The sequence below is a fragment of the Scyliorhinus torazame genome, chromosome 16 (genome assembly GCF_047496885.1).
Source record: "Scyliorhinus torazame isolate Kashiwa2021f chromosome 16, sScyTor2.1, whole genome shotgun sequence".
NCBI lineage: Eukaryota > Metazoa > Chordata > Chondrichthyes > Carcharhiniformes > Scyliorhinidae > Scyliorhinus > Scyliorhinus torazame.
In genome coordinates this window covers 140,106,143-140,121,928 of record NC_092722.1, presented here as the reverse complement: position 1 = coordinate 140,121,928, position 15,786 = coordinate 140,106,143, and the positions used below count along the sequence as shown (strand labels likewise).

Here is a 15,786-nt window from a genome sequence, read left to right as displayed (position 1 = left end):
GAGACACTCACCTCGGTTGGGCACTTTAGTGAAGCGGCTTCTGGGGCACTCTCTGGTGCTCACCAGACAGCTGATCTGGTACAGCAGGTGGACATAGGTACTCCCGAAGGGGTGGATGGTCGGAGGGCAGGCCGACCCCTGGAACTAGCTGCCTTCTAGTCAGGGTTCAGGCTTCTGGAATGGACAGTCCCATCGATTGTGGAGATGCAGAGCCAGGAACTACATGAGAGGTTGTCTCCAGCACCTGTAGGTGCAGTTGGAAGAGTCCAACCATGTGTAGCAGCAGGAAGTGGTGCCGACAATGCATGCCACCCAGGTCTACACCATGAGTGGCGTCCGCAGTAGAGGCATTGGGGATGACGGTTCTGGCTATGGATCAGCATGTCCAAGGCCTGGGCATTATGCGCAGGTGCTGGCCACGGCCCAAAACAGGGTTGACGACTAACAGGCGGCCATGTGCCAGAGCTACTTGGAAATCGCAGCAGCGCTCCTGGGCGTGGCCCAGTCATAGCAAGCCATGGCTGAGAAAATCCGCGGCATTGCCCAAGCACTGGCTGACGTGGCGCAGACACAGAGGGGGGTGGTCCAGTCCAAGAGGGAGATGACGCAATCGCTGGCTGATGTGACACAAACCCAGAAGGTGGTGGCACAATCAATGGGTGATGTGGCGCAGTCCCGGACAGAATGGCCCACTCCCTGTGCTCCATGGCTGTGAGCATGCGGACCCTGGTCAAGACCAGAGTGGGCCTCCAGGACCGGCAGCGCCATGTGTAAGGGGGCGCCTCAGGGGTTAGCTCCACTCGCACCCCCATCCTATGGAATAGCCCGAGGGCGTTCTGGCAACCTGAAGGAGGAGGAGGTGATGGGGCCCACGCCGGTGACTCCCGCAGTGGGGTTGCCGGGACACAGCAGCCTCGGACTTCCCCCCCCTCCCCTCCTGGCGTTAGTACATTTGGCAGAATAGGGCGGCACCACACCACCTGGGACACCCGAGCAGCAGCCGGGTCCATCCTGGCCCGGTAGCCCCAGAAGACACCTGTCAATGGGGACCTAGGCCCAGGTCACAGGGTGGGAAGTACAGCAGGCCGCCTCCACTCCTGCTGTACCATCTGGGAATCTACCTAGACATAGCACTAGGGCCTGTAAGGCCAGAAAGTTAGACACTAGTTAAGTTGGCATGGGTGCAGGGCACAAATCTGTATATATATGTTCACAATAAACATGTGTTACCACTGTTACAACCTGCCTCGTTGCTCTGTCAGATGGGTGTGAGAGGTGGGCCGGCCTTGGCTGGCCAAAGATGGGGTACGGGGAGGGAATGGGTGGACATTGTGGGTGACCTGTACTCCCTACCCTCCCCACTACACCCCAACAGTCCCCATCACCATCACCCAAGGATTCAATGGGACTGTGTGATGGAATGGCCAGTTCACATGCAGGGATCATCCAGGTGGAGGGTGCTACTGTGAGCAGGAATCAGACCTTGTAATACGATGAGGAGCACCAGAACTCATCGCAGAGCGGGTTTCATCATCCTCCATCCCATGATCCAGACCCGCTGTTAAGACCAACCCAGGGCCCGCGACAGGTATGTTTCACAGAGGGAGTTGCAGGCGGGAGTGAGGCAGTGGGATGTGGTGTCCATGGCCCTGGTGGGTCCCGCCCGCTCCATTGAGTGTGCCAGGATGAAGGCATCATACACACTGCCTGGGTATTGGCCGCAGACGTGTGATGCGCAGCTGATGGTCACATATCAGCTGCACGTTCAAGTGGAAACCCTTTCTGTTGGTGTATAGTGGCCTGTCATCTGCAGGTGCTCAAAGGGTGACATACATGCCCCTCAGGACCCGGGTCACGTCGGCAATGATGCGAACCCCGCTGCATCCTGGTGGGCTCGGTCCACATTGAAGTGGCTGTATTGAGCCGTCTGGGTACCGAGGGCCTCCTGACAGCGCGGATGAACCTGTGCACCAAGGTCTGAGAGATCCAGGACAGGTTCCCACTCGGGGCCTGGAATCACCTCGTGACATAAATGTTCAGGGCGACCATCACCTTGATGGTCACCGGGAGCGGGTGTCCTCCCCCATTCGCCCGTGGTGCCAGGTGTGACCGGATCTGGCAGATATGTCACACTCTCCCTGCTCAGCTGAAGTCTTCATCGGCATGCCCGGTCCGGCAGGTCCTCAAATGACAGACGCTGCCAGTACACACAAGGCCTCATGCGGCACCTCCTCCTCCTTGGCCTGTTGGGCAGCCAGCTCGCCATCCTGAGCAGCTGCCACCTGTTTCTCTGCAGCATGCTCTGCTGCTGCCCGCTCCGCTGTTGCACGCTCCACTGTTGCAGCTTCCTCCTCCTCCTTGAGCAGCGCCAGCTCGTGCAGCTGCAGGGAATCCCCCCCCCAGGGCTCTGGCAACCAGCAGGAAGGCCATCATTGCTGGTTGAATTCCAATATCCATTGTCCGCTGGGAGCGAAAGACCGACATGTTAGCATGGTGCATACCTCCGTGTCCAACCAGTTCCAACGGGCTATACGGTGGCCCTGGTTGGCACTGCAATCTCTGCCCTCATGCTCCCCCGTCTCTGCACCCCTGGCCCGTCGGTGGCCGGCACCGTGGGGGCCTCTGGCCCTGGAGCCCGTCCCTGATGCCAGGGTTACCATTGGTTGGCACAGCCCTTGCCAACGGTACACTCCGTGGAGTCCGCCCGGGGCCCCTGATGTCCCGCCGGTTGGTGGCAGCCATGTGAGGGGGTGGTATGGCTGAGGGTTCGGTGCGTGGGTGGGGGCACCCATATGGCCGGTATCACTCTGCAGAACCAGGGACCAAAGTGGGTGGTCAGTGGGGTGCGTAGCAAGATGGTTGCCTTGTAGGCCATGCAATAACGGTCCGTGACTCGACACTGCCTCAGTCCTGTGAGGGTTCACCCCAGCCACTCGGCCCGTTCTTTCATAACACCCTTTCCCCGGCCCTGGCAGGTCCCCCCCCCCCCCACCCCCACCCCAGCCAGCGTCCGGCCCGGCAGCCCACAGTCACGCCTTTCTATGTCCTACCTCCTCTCGCTCCCTTATCAGCCACGATACCAGTTTCACGGTTTATAAAAGGACAAGTGAACCACACCGTCAGGAACACGGCTCATCGGAGGCGGAGCATCGCGGGGGGCCTGGTGAATACCCGGTTGGGCCCACTAATGACATGCAAACTGTGTTTACTGAACATGCGTTCCGGAAAGCATTGACGCCGCTATCAAGGTGACGTTAAATTGCGATTTGTCGTCAAATCTGCGGCTGCCATGATTTTGCCGTCGGAACTGATTCGCCGCCCAATTATATTTCTCAATTTTGCCGTCAGCCAATGGAGAATCCCACCCATTATCTCTGCCAGCTGCAAAAGCACATGAATTCCTTAGGGGCTTCCCCAGGCAAACCACTATGCATTAGCCCAGACTGATAAACACATTCCTTGTCAATTTAACCTGCTATTTCCTAGAAGCAAACCTAAATCCTTTTTAAGCAAACACATTCTGACCCCAGGCTTGTAACGCTTAATTACCACTACATTTATAATCAGATTTTCTTAACATTTTCCAATCATCTCACTACATTACGGTTAGGAAAACAAATGTAGTTTTAATGGATTTATATTTGTATTGATAAACATTAGAAATAATGCATTGTGTTAAGTGGGTTTAATTGATTGTTTCTGTTCCTGAAAAGGTAAAACCTATAGTTAGACTAATGCTGGACAAACGTGTTTGTATGTGTGGGGGTAGGTTTAAATTCTAACTATGAATTTATTGTACTTACAGAGGGTTATGGCGTGAAGAGTAAATAAACCATCAGTGGTTGCTTAGAAACTGGGGCCTTATAAGGTATAACAAAGAACAAAGAAATGTACAGCACAGGAACAGGCCCGTTGGCACTCCAAGCCTGCGCCGATCACGTGTCTTATCTAGACCAACCACCGATACCCTTCCATACACCGTCTTCATGTCTCTATCTAGATAAGTCTTAAAGGTCGTTAACATATCTGCCTCAACCACATAACTTGGCAGGGCATTCCAGGCCACCACCAGCCTCGATGTAAAAAACTTTCCCCGCACATCTCCACTGAACTTAACCTCCCTCACCTTGAACTTGTCCCCCTTGTAATTGTCATTTCTGTCCTGGGAAAAAGCCTCTAACTGTTCACCCTATCTATACCCCTCATCATTTTATAAACTTCAATCAGGTCGCCCCTGATGCTCAATCAATGACTCCAGAAGCGGGATTGGATGACAATTGAAGGCTTTATTGGACTAGATGTTTCCCCCAGCAGCGCAGGTACAGAATGCAGCTGCTAGGGAGACACAGACTCTTATACTCCGCCTTACTGGGTGGAACCAGCAGGCAGGCTTCGCCAATGATCTTCCTGTCTCAGGTACCTCCCACACCAATGATCTTACAGCCTCAACCTAGGTACCGTAATACCCCTAATACCGACTACCACAGTCCCTCAGCCTCTGTCTCTCCAGAGAGAACAATCACAGTTTATTCAATCTCTCCTCATATCTAATTCCTTCCATACCAGGCAACACGGTAGGGCAGCACGGTAGCACAAGTGGATAGCACTGTAGCTTCACAGCGCCAGGGTCCCAGGTTCGATTCCCCGCTGGGTCACTGTCTGTGCCGAATCTGCACGTTCTCCCCGTGTCTGCGTGGGTTTCCTCCGGGTCCCCCGGTTTCCTCCCACAGTTCAAAGACGTGCAGGTTAGGTGGATTGGCCATGATGAATTGCCCTTAGTGACCACAAAGGTTAGGAGGGTTTATTGGGTTATGGGGATAGGGTGGAAGTGAGGGCTTAAGTGGGTCGGTGCAGATTCGATGGGCTGAATGGCCTCCTTCTGCACTGTATGTTCTATGTTCTAACATCCTGGTAAGCCTTTCGTATTCTCTCCAAATCCTCCACGTCCTTCTGGTAGTGTGGTGACCAGAATTGGACACAGTATTACAAATGTGGCCTAACCAACATTCTATATCACTGTAACATAATTTGCTTTTATACTCGATGTGCCATTCGATGAAGGCAAGCATGCCGTATGCTTTCTTTACCACCATGTCCACCTGTGCTGCCACCTTTAAGGAACTGTGGACCTGCATGCCCAGATCTCTCTGTGTGTCTATGCTCCTGATAGTTCTGCCATTTATTTCATACCTCCCACCTGAACTGAATCTACCAAAATGCACCACCACGCATTTGTCCGGGTTAAATTCCATCTGCCATTTCTCTGCCCAATTTTGCAGCCTATCTATTTCCTGCTATGTTCTCTGACAAGCTAGAGAAGCTTTTAAGTTTCAGTTCAGCTGATTGGATTGCAGTTGGAGATAAGTAGTGAGACAGAAGGTAGCTCTCACAAGCTCTGCTAGAAGCAATTAGTTTTTGAAGGCTGAAGAGAAAACATCTCTCTCAGCCTTGCCAAAAGAAAAGTCATACTGTGGAATAATGGTTAACAAAACAGATGCCAGAAATTTATAGTCCAGCTAGTTAAGAGAACCAGAGAAATGAAGAGAAGTTTCCAAGACGTCTGGAGTTAATGGAACAGAGGAAACTGGTAAGCAGAACAGATTACTGTACAGTAAAGTCACAGAGAGTTGAAAAGACTTTGGATCATGAGCGGCCAGAAAGTTATCTGCAGTAGTTCTAAGGTTTGTGAGAAATTACTACAGTTTGAGTCACTATCTAAAATAATTGTGGAAATTGGTGGCTGGACCTTGTTGTTTGTGTAAAATCCTTCAAGACAAAGAAATCTGAAGGAAGAGGTATTAAAACCTGAATGTGAAACCTTGATGGAAGCAACGAAGGGGGAGCATAATTTAAAAGAAGATTTGAAGTGTGACATTTGAAAGCGGAATTTGAAATCACTCCTATGGAAGCTGGAATTCAGTGGGACAAGGTTGCTCACGGTATAAGAATTATCTGGGATTATTTTGAGAAGAAATCTACAGTCATTCACTTGGATTCAGAGAGGAGTGTGACTTAGGGGCAGCACGGTGGAGCAGTGGTTTGCACTGTTGCTTCACAGCGGCATATTTGATTCCCGGCTTGGGTCACTGTGGTGCGGATTCTGCACGTTCTCCTCGTGTCTGTGTGGGTTTCCTCCGGGTGCTCCGGTTTCCTCCCACAAGTTCGAAAGATGTTTGTTAGGTGAATTGGACATTCTGAATTCTCCCTCAGCCTACCTGAACAGGTGCCGGAGTGTGACGATTAGGGGATTTTCACAGTAACTTTATTGCAGTGTTAATGTAAGACTACTTGTGACAATAATAAAGACTATTATTATTAAAGATGACATGGTTTGTGACGGTACTGCTTGTGTGTAAGTATAGTCATTTTAACATTGCCTAAGATAAGCACCAGTACTACCTCAAACTCTTATACAGATTCCAATGCCGAGCGTATAGGTGAGATACTGTTGTAGCATAGCCTGTAAACGAGCAATGCCAGATTGCTGCATTTAATGGCTCATGTGCATACTCCAGAGGTTACTGTCCAAAATACTGCACACTTGTTATTCACACAGTTACTTTCTGAGCAAAAGCTGGGTCATTATTTAGACTGTACTCGATGCAACTTCACAGACTGTGCCGATGATGGATTGAAGAGAGAACTGTTTTTATACGTGCTGAATCATGCAGTGTTTCAAGCTCCGGTTGTCTGAGCTGCCCATTACTACATCACTTCATATCAGAGACACTGACAATTTCACTGCATGAATGGAAGATGGTCCAAGCGAATGAAAAACTATATAATGTGCTGCCAGGATGAAACGAAAGATTGTGAGAGGACATTGCAGAGTAACTCACCAGGTTTTGCCAAACAATCAGTATCATTTAATGGCCATTTTCAGTAATGCGGCAATTCATTGCTCCACAATGGGATTCAATATGGCGAGAGAGTGCTGTTTGAGTGTGGGGTATGGTGGTCTGGCAGGGAGGTCGGTGCTTACCATTCTCCATACATGAGTCATTTGTTTCAATCACAAAAAGAGTCATTGGCCGCCGGAGGGATCTTCCAGTCCCGCTGAGGCCAGTGGCCATTTGCGTTGTTTGCTGTCTGCACCACCGGGGAACACCTCAGGGAATCGGAAGATCCTGCCACCAAGAAGGGTCAGAAAACCCCAGCCTGTGTTTCTAGCAGGGAACACTAGATAACTGAGGAATGAGGCCACGACCTGACTAGGTTCAGCTAGCTCAGAACAGACCGGTGGTCAAAGCACAACCTTAGATGCTGAGAGAGCGTTTCCTCTTGTGGGAAAGTCTAGGACCAGAGGGCGTCATCTCAGAGTCAGGGGTCACCCATTTAAGACAGAGATGAGGAGGAATATCTTCTCTGAGGTAGTGAATTCTTTACCGCAGAGGGTGTAGAAGCTGGGTTGTTAAGTATGTTCAAGACTGAGATAGACAGAGTTTTAATGAGTAAGGGAATCGAGGGTGGAAAAGTGGAGTTGAGGATTATCATATCAGATCATTGTGGAGCCATGATCTCATTGAATGGCAGCGCAGACTAGATGGGCCATATGGCCTACTTCTGTTCCTATGTCTTATGGTCTTCCTGTTCTATGTGGCGCAACTATCCACTATATTCCCAAACCAAACTGACTTATCCACTCCTCCTGAACTACTTATGTAGTCACATATTTTGAGTTTTCCAAGTGAACTCTGTCTCTCAAGTCATCCTCCACACCCCAAAAATATGCCAACTGGAGGCAATGGAATTGAAACATTCTGCGCGTGCACAGAGCAATTATTAAACAAACTTTTATTCCAATCTCCCGAACCTCCAAACAAAATTAAAATCTTTTCTCCCCAATTTCAAAACATTGTCATTCCTGGCCAGCCCACCTCAAAACTAAACTCTCGATTGAAAACAGGGTGGGTTCTAATACAGGTTGGATGAACAGGATAATCTGAAATATGATTCTGCTGCACAATATTACCGTCCAATATTCCTTTCTAATTTCAAGACACCAGATGAAAATAAAAGGTGAGTAAAGATACCTTCCACAGTTATTTTCCAAGAAATTGCTTTTGGGATGAAGAATTCCACATGATGGAATTAAAGAGTGTGCTGGAATTAACAAATGTGCTTTATTGTGCTATAGAAGGAAGTGGAAATTCCCAATCATTTATGACACTTTTAAAAATGTTTGCTTCTGTTCAGTTAGATGCTGCAATTTATTCCGTTTCTTTATGAGCAAGACAGAATTTCCATTTCCAGCATGGTTCGTACTTTTTGGAATTCAAATGTGAATAATCATTTTGATTCATTTCCAAATGCATTTGCTTCCCATTTCAATTGGCAATATTTCCATTGCGATGTCACAAATGATTACAGTCATCACCCAATTTTGCAAGTTTACAACGCCATCTCTCCACTGTTATGAGTTTGTAACTTAACATGTGGATAATTTCTTCCAATTTGGCTTTTATTCCAATGCCAGTAGATCTTTCCTTAGGTAAGGGGACCAAAACTGTTCACAGTACTCCAGGTGTGGTCTAACTAGTTAGAAAAACTTCTCTAATTTTATACTCCTTGCCCATTGAAATGAAGGCCATTTGTTTTCCCTATTACTTGGTGAACTTGCATGCTCAAATTTTGTAATTTATGCACAAGGACCCCCAAATCCCTCTGTGCTGCAGCTTTCTGCAATCTTTCTCCATTTAAATAATGTTCAGCTCCTTTATTCTTCCTACCAAAGTAAATAACTTCACATTTTCCGACATTATAATCCATCTGCCAAGTTTTTGTCCACTCACTTTAGCAGTCTGCATCCCTCTTTGGGAAGTATTACCCAGCCGTTCTCGCCAGCGGGATCTTCTGGGTGCCCCTTGACAGGGGGGTGGACTTCATGAGAAATCCCATTGACAGCGGGAGATCCCACCTCCGGCCAACGGCGGGCCACCTCCCATTGCCATCCTCACTACCTGCCTCCCATCTACCTTTATGGCAGCCGCAAACTTGGAAATAGTACATTCACTTCCCTCATCCAAGTTATTAATGCATATTGTAAATAAGTGTGGCCCCAGCACTGATGCGTGTGGCATTCCTCTAGTTACAGGTTGTCATCGTGTAAATTGCCCTCTTAACCAACATTATGTCTTCCACTAGTTAGCCAATCCTCTATCCACGCTAATATACTACCCCCAACACCATGGGAGCATTAAGTAGTCTTTTAGAAATCCAAGTACATCTACTGGTTCTCCTTTATTTATCCTGCTCGTTACCACCTTAAAGAATTCTAATAAATTTGACAGGCTTTATTTTCCCTTCATGAATCCAAGCTGACTATGCTTGATTAAATTATGCATTTCTAAATGCTCTATGCTATTACATCCTCTATAATGGATTCAAACATTTTTCCAATTACATATGTTAAGCTAACTGGCCGACAGTTACCTGTTTTTTGTCTCCTTCCTTTTTGAATCAGGGTATTACACTTGGTTTCAGTTGGCCTCAAGAGAGGTTCAATGTTACACAGCCAATAGCTCAGCTTCACTAAAGATTCTTAAATAGTCTTTTGCCTGATGTGATCCTTCCTTCCCAATTACCAGGTCCCACACAAAAAGGAAGAGGTTATATTTCCTGTGACCGTACTTCCAATTGCAAGGAGTTCTCTAGGCATGTACACTCCTTACGTTTGGAGACAATGCTATCATGAAACCACAGCCAGTCTGTTATCTGGTACACTTATGGACATTGGCTAAGTGGCAGAGCTTAAACAACTTTAAATAAGTCTTCTAGCCACCCTGCAGCCTGTTTCCTGGTGGGGGAGGCAGCTTGCCCATTCCGCTGCCGGGGAACCCGCTGCGGGAGGTTGCCTTTGGCGAGGCCGGAGGATCCTGCTGGCGGGAAGCACTGGAAAATCCCACCTAATATTTACCCAATGCAAATAGAACCCCTTAAGTGATTCATTTTTGATGACACCATCTGAATTTATGACATCAGTTTCCACCTATATGCTGACAACATGCAGCTCACCCAGCTCGACCTCACCCCCAATGTCTGCGCTGTCAGGCTGTTTGTTCAACATTCACGACTGGACATGCCCCAATTTCCTCTGTTAATGATCAGGAAAACTGGGGCCATTGTATTCCATCAGCTTTGTTGCCTTGCCATAAATTCTACTGCTCGTGGTGACCAACCTAAGGCTGAAGCAGACTTTTTATAGCTGTGGCATCCCATCTAACCCTGAACTGAGGCTTCAAACATTATATCCATCGCTGAGACATTTGTTTTGCTAATTAATGGCATTTGGGCAGTGCTGGCAAGATCAGCGGTGTTGGGGGAAATGAATAGATTTAGAAAAAGGAGGTTAGAGCTAACTCTCCTGACTCAGAGTAAGAGCACATGATATTCGGCCAGTGAACTCTGTGCACTAGTGAACCTTGCACACCCTACGGGTCCATATCAGTAGCATGAGTTGCCTGATGAACCTTGTATCCCTCAAGGATCTGAACTAGCAGAACTCTCTAGCAAAATCTTTGGAATCAAATTTGTTAGAAGGACAGACATTGAGTCAGAGCAGGTTGAGCGTAGCCTCTGATGTTCTGCCCAGTGACATGTGTATCTGGAACCAAAGATATCTGTTTAATGTAAACCTATATGTAGACAAGATTGGAATTTAAACAATGTTTTGTGTAAGTGACCAACAGAGTATAAATATAGTGGAAACCTGTAACTTGGCAGAGTGCTGTTTCAGGGGTCTCTCTGAGAAAGTGCTCTCCTTGTATGCTTGAAACTTTAATAAATGATCTTGACCTCCTACCTGAATCTCCTGTGATTAGTTCATAGAACTTCACCACAACAAGCAGCATTTATTGTGCATCCCTAATTGTTCATGAGAGAGTGGCAGTGAGCTATTTTTTTGAATACAACCAAGGAATTACTAAGAGTAGTTAAGCATAAACCATATTGATTTGGGTGTGGAATGATATAAAGATCAGACTGGGTAAGAATGGCAGGTTTCTGCCCCTAAACAACATTAGTGAACCAGATGGATTTTTTTTTAATGGCAAATAGAAGTTTCATGGTCACAATTACTGAGACAAGCTTTTTTTCATTTCTGATTTAATTAACTAATTGAACTCAAGGTAGGACTTGAACTTGATTATTAGTCCAAGCCAGAACAGTCCAGTAACATAACTACTGTACTACCATTCCAGTTACAGCCTTCTTCCATCTTAAATATTGCCCATTTTCACTCCTAACCTCAGGATATCTGTTGCTGAAATCCTGGCCCATGCTTTTGTTACCTGCAGACTCGACTATGTCAATGTTCCCAGACTTCCCATTCTCATAGAAAATTAGATAGGAGCAGGAGTAGGCCATTCGGCCCTTCGAGCCTGCTCTGCCATTCATTATGGTCATGGCTGATCATCCAACTCAGTAACCTATTCCTGCCTTGCCCCCATATTATTTGATCCCTTTAGCCCCAAGAGCTATATTTAACTCCTTCTTGAAAACATACAATGTTTTGGCCTCATCTGCCTTCTGTAGCAGTGAATTCCACAGGCTCCCCGCTCTCTGGATGAAGGAATTTCTCCTCACCTCAGTCCTAAATGGTTAACCCTGTATGGTTCTGGACTTCCCCATCATCGGGAACATCCTCCCTATGAGCACATTGAAAACTCTGTTATTTCTATCCTGACCCACACAAAATGCCATTCATCCATCACCTTACTTGCTACTGACCTACAATGGCTCCCAATCCACCAAAGCCTCAAATTAAAGGTCTTAACTTGGGCAGGCTTTTGTGTGAGTTTGAAGGCTAGTTTGAAGGCAGCTAAGGGGCATTTCATCAATGGGATGGCATCGGGTGGGAAACTGACCACCTAACATTCTATTAGGTTTGAGGCGAGAAGGACCATGGACTGTCTTCATGCCCCGCCACCAATTGAGGCCCTAAATGGGCAATTACTGCCCACTTAAGGGCCTCATTCACTGCTGCCTTGTATTTAACCAGCAGGGCAGTTGCCACACAGGGAGCTCAAAAAACAAACTCCGGTGTGTTTGCAAGCTTGTTATCAAGCATTCAATGCAAGGCATCTAGCATCGGAAAGGGGGGGGGGGGGGGGCTGCTGGGATCTAACCCCAGTCGTTTCCTTCAATGTCACCTCTCCCATGAACCCCACCCCATGACTCCCATTCCACCCTCACTCACACTTGGTCTGGGCCCATTCCTGGGCTCCTGGTGTGCACATTGCCAGAAACTGCTACTGTTTTCATAGCATTGAAGCGAGAGCTGCCAGCCTCTGTTTAGCCAATAGCTCTTCAGGTTCGCAGGGTCAGGGGGCTGGGAAGGGGAGAGAGGGGGGGGAACAGGATTGCCACCCTTGGAGTCCTTGATCTTGGGGAAGGCTCACCACTGACCACTTCAGTGCCTGACCCAAAGGAAGTGACATAGGTCTCTCACTGGTTTGCCATCATCTGGATTAAATTCCATCCCATGTGTTCAAATCCTTTGCCTCGCCCCTCCCCAATTCTTCCGAGAGCTAATTTCTTCCAACTCTGGTCTCTAACGTATCTCTAATTCCTTTGTCCCACCACTGGTGGCCACGTTTTCTGCTGCATAGGCCCCAAGCCATTCCTTGAAACCTAGCTTTTTGACCAAACATTTAATGCTGCGGCCAAATATTGCCTTCCTTAACTCAATGAATATTTTTGTCTGTAAAAATGCTTCTGGGTGACCTGGGAATTTTCAGTCATGGTATCGGTATTATTAAAATGCATGTTGTTGTTACTGGTGTTGATTGATGTTGTCATTTCACACATATGTGAAGAATGGTCAAGGATGATTTTTCCACACTTGTTATAAAGCTCCCATTAAACTCCCACTTTCTGTTGATTCATGTCTGTCTTTGTTTGTAAGAGCTGGTGCTAAATTTTCTTCTGGCAATCATTAGAGACATGGGCTAAATTATGAGAAGTGGAAGTTTATTAAAGGTTGAGCCACCAAGTGATGGCGACACTCGTCACCAGTCTCAAAGGACGTATAACTTCTGTTTACTTATCTGTGAAGGATTGTATTTTAATATAAATTGTACTTCACTTTTACTCAGTTCTATAGACATTGTCCCCCTCATTTCTGACAGAATTCAATGAGCCAGGAGATAAGATGTCAAAATGGTAACTGAGGATTGGATAACGATCAAGATGTTGATGGAAATGCTTGAAGGGAAACCGTGGCATACTTGTGTGGGAAGTGATGAAGCTACATTTACATTGTTTATAGAGGGAGGCTTGCAGTAATTCACTCAGACAATGCTGGTGGAAATAGAAACCGTCGCAAATAAATCAATAATTCGTAGTTGCTGATGGCTTTTCAGATCTACACAGCCCACATAAAAGTCAACAAGGGTATTCCTCCCAAACAGAAACCACTTCACTTATTGTAAACAAACTATTCCATCCTCCATTTTCAAAATCTTGGAAGACATTTAAGACAAGGTCAGCAGACACATGGGAACACCACCATCTGCAAGTTCCCCTTCAAGCCACACACCATTCTGACTTCAAAATACATCAATGTTCCTTTACTGTCACGAGGTCAAAATCCTTGAACCCCCTCCAAAATAGCACTGTGTGTGTTCCTACACCACGTGGACTGCAACGGTTCAAGAAGGTAGCTCAAGGGTAATTAGGAATAAGCAATAAATGCTGGCCTAGCCGATGATTCCACATCCTGCGAAAGAATAAAAATAAACTCCTAGCTACTGATTAAGTTGAAACTACTACACCTTGCTACATGAGAAGAATGCCATAAAGCTTATTCTTCAAGCTGTCTAAGTTAACCAGACAAGCTTTACCAATAGCATCAAAAAGCACTCTACCTATGTCTTTTTTAATTAACAGTGACATTTGGGACCCCATAAGATTTGAAGAAGATTTTTTTGTTTGTTAATACAGAACCATCTCCAACAGAGATTCAAACTATGAATCAAGTCTTGGTGGAAGCTGTGTTGGGTATGACACTATATCAAACCCACACAGACTTTTCTGCTCTAATTGCATTGGTTTTGGCTTTAAGTAGGTAACAGCATTTTCTGCAATCAGAAATGCCTTCAGGCGATGGCAATGCTCATCTTCAATGCTTATTTGAATGGAACTTTAACAATTTGGATTAGGGATTGAGCTTGTTGGCTGGCCTCAGTTGGGTTGCAAGTCCAAAAGTCTGAACAGTGGCTACTTTGCAAATTGCTTTGTCACAGATCACCAGGCAAATAGCGTCCCACCACTTAAGGCTGTATTCTGATATAGAAATAAAGGCATTCACATTGAACAAATATCACAATGTCATGATGCATATTTAATGAAACGTGAGATAGTCACCAGAGGTTTACTAAGAAAACATGTTCAATTTCCTGTAGGATCTCCAGTTCCCTGAACACATTTCGGACTTCATCTCTCTCGATGCATTGTTGTTTATTCATGTACTTCATCGCATACATTTTCTCTGTGTCCCGCTTTTGTACAATACACACCTGGAAGGGAGAAAAATGGGAAAATGGGTCACCTCTGCAAAGGAATAAGCACTTTTTTTTTAAAACAGTTCTCTCTGACAATTTGATAAAATATTTTCCGTCTTCAGTAGTTCCGGGTCCTGCATGCCAACGTTCAAGCAAATTTTGTCACTGTTGATTTCTACCCCTACTGGCACTGAATGGACAATTAACAGTTCTGGAAATGAAAAGGATGTTACACCCCACTGTTTGAATGCAGGTACTACTTGGTGACTGGGTCTGTGACTGGTGTCAGCTCAGTGTGTTTCAGGCCTGCACCCAGCCTGAAACATCAGCTGCCAATTGCACTCCCAATAGGAAGGAAACGTTTGAGACAAGGCAGGGGAGAGATAGACAGTGGAATTACTCTGCATTGAAAAAGAGGTTCCGCGGATGATGCCTGCCCTTAAAATGAACACAGAATTAGTTTGGCTTAGAACACTTTCATGCCCACATGGTTTAAATCACCATAGAAATAAGGCACTCAGACCACGTGAATTCTGAGCCGGTGGTTTACACAGGCTAAAGGCAACTTTTAGTTGCTCCTGGACAGGCAAAGAACTGACAGATTTTATGTGTTGCGATATTATCTTGCCCAAATGTGTTCCCCTCCTGAGGAAAGATACAACACAAAGCAGGAAAATAGCGGACGATGAATAAGATGGAAGAAAAATACAACAGCAATTTGCTTTAAAAAAAAACAATATTCACAACTTATATATCTGGTTAAGAGGTTGTAAAATACTGTGATAGATGATCAGGATCAATTTTCCACAGAAAGTCTTGTTTTAATAACTAGCCCCTGCAAAGCCTAAAACAATGCAGTCACACAATTGGGAAATGGGAGAAAGAATAATTAGCAACTGATGGTTTTTGAATTCATAACCAATTGATTTGGAGCCCACCAGGTTCTGGATGATTGAAATGCTGTTAAAACCTTTATTTTCCACTTTGTAGCCATCTGGGATGGCCACTTACAACTAGGTACAGAGAAACTCGCAAAGCCTAGCAGGTAAAATGGACAAGCCAAGCCTCAGGCAGGCTCAGAGCCTGAAATGAATATTTGCAAACAAGAAGTCCAGACGGTATCGAAACTCCGACCAATTAGCATTTTAATGGGGCCGATTAGCATTTGATGGCCCATCTCCACCAAGACAAAGGACTGGTACTCAGCGACCGGTACAGTTCCAGACATTTCGGCGCCACTCCCTGTTCAAGGGAAGCGTAAACAATGGGGTCAGTGACCACTTGG

The 15,786-nt window shown here is 46.4% G+C and overlaps 1 protein-coding gene across 4 annotated transcripts in view; it reads right to left on the bottom strand.

The window, feature by feature from the left end:
• The window catches only part of LOC140393106 (serine/threonine-protein kinase 32C), a 664,435-nt gene that overhangs the window by 167,654 nt on the left and 480,995 nt on the right, over positions 1 to 15,786 (bottom strand). For all 4 annotated transcript variants that reach the window (XM_072479152.1, XM_072479150.1, XM_072479151.1 and 1 more), the window contains one exon: positions 14,365 to 14,516. In XM_072479152.1, coding sequence (XP_072335253.1) covers positions 14,365 to 14,516 — 152 coding nt within the window. The remainder of the gene's footprint in view (positions 1 to 14,364; positions 14,517 to 15,786) is intronic.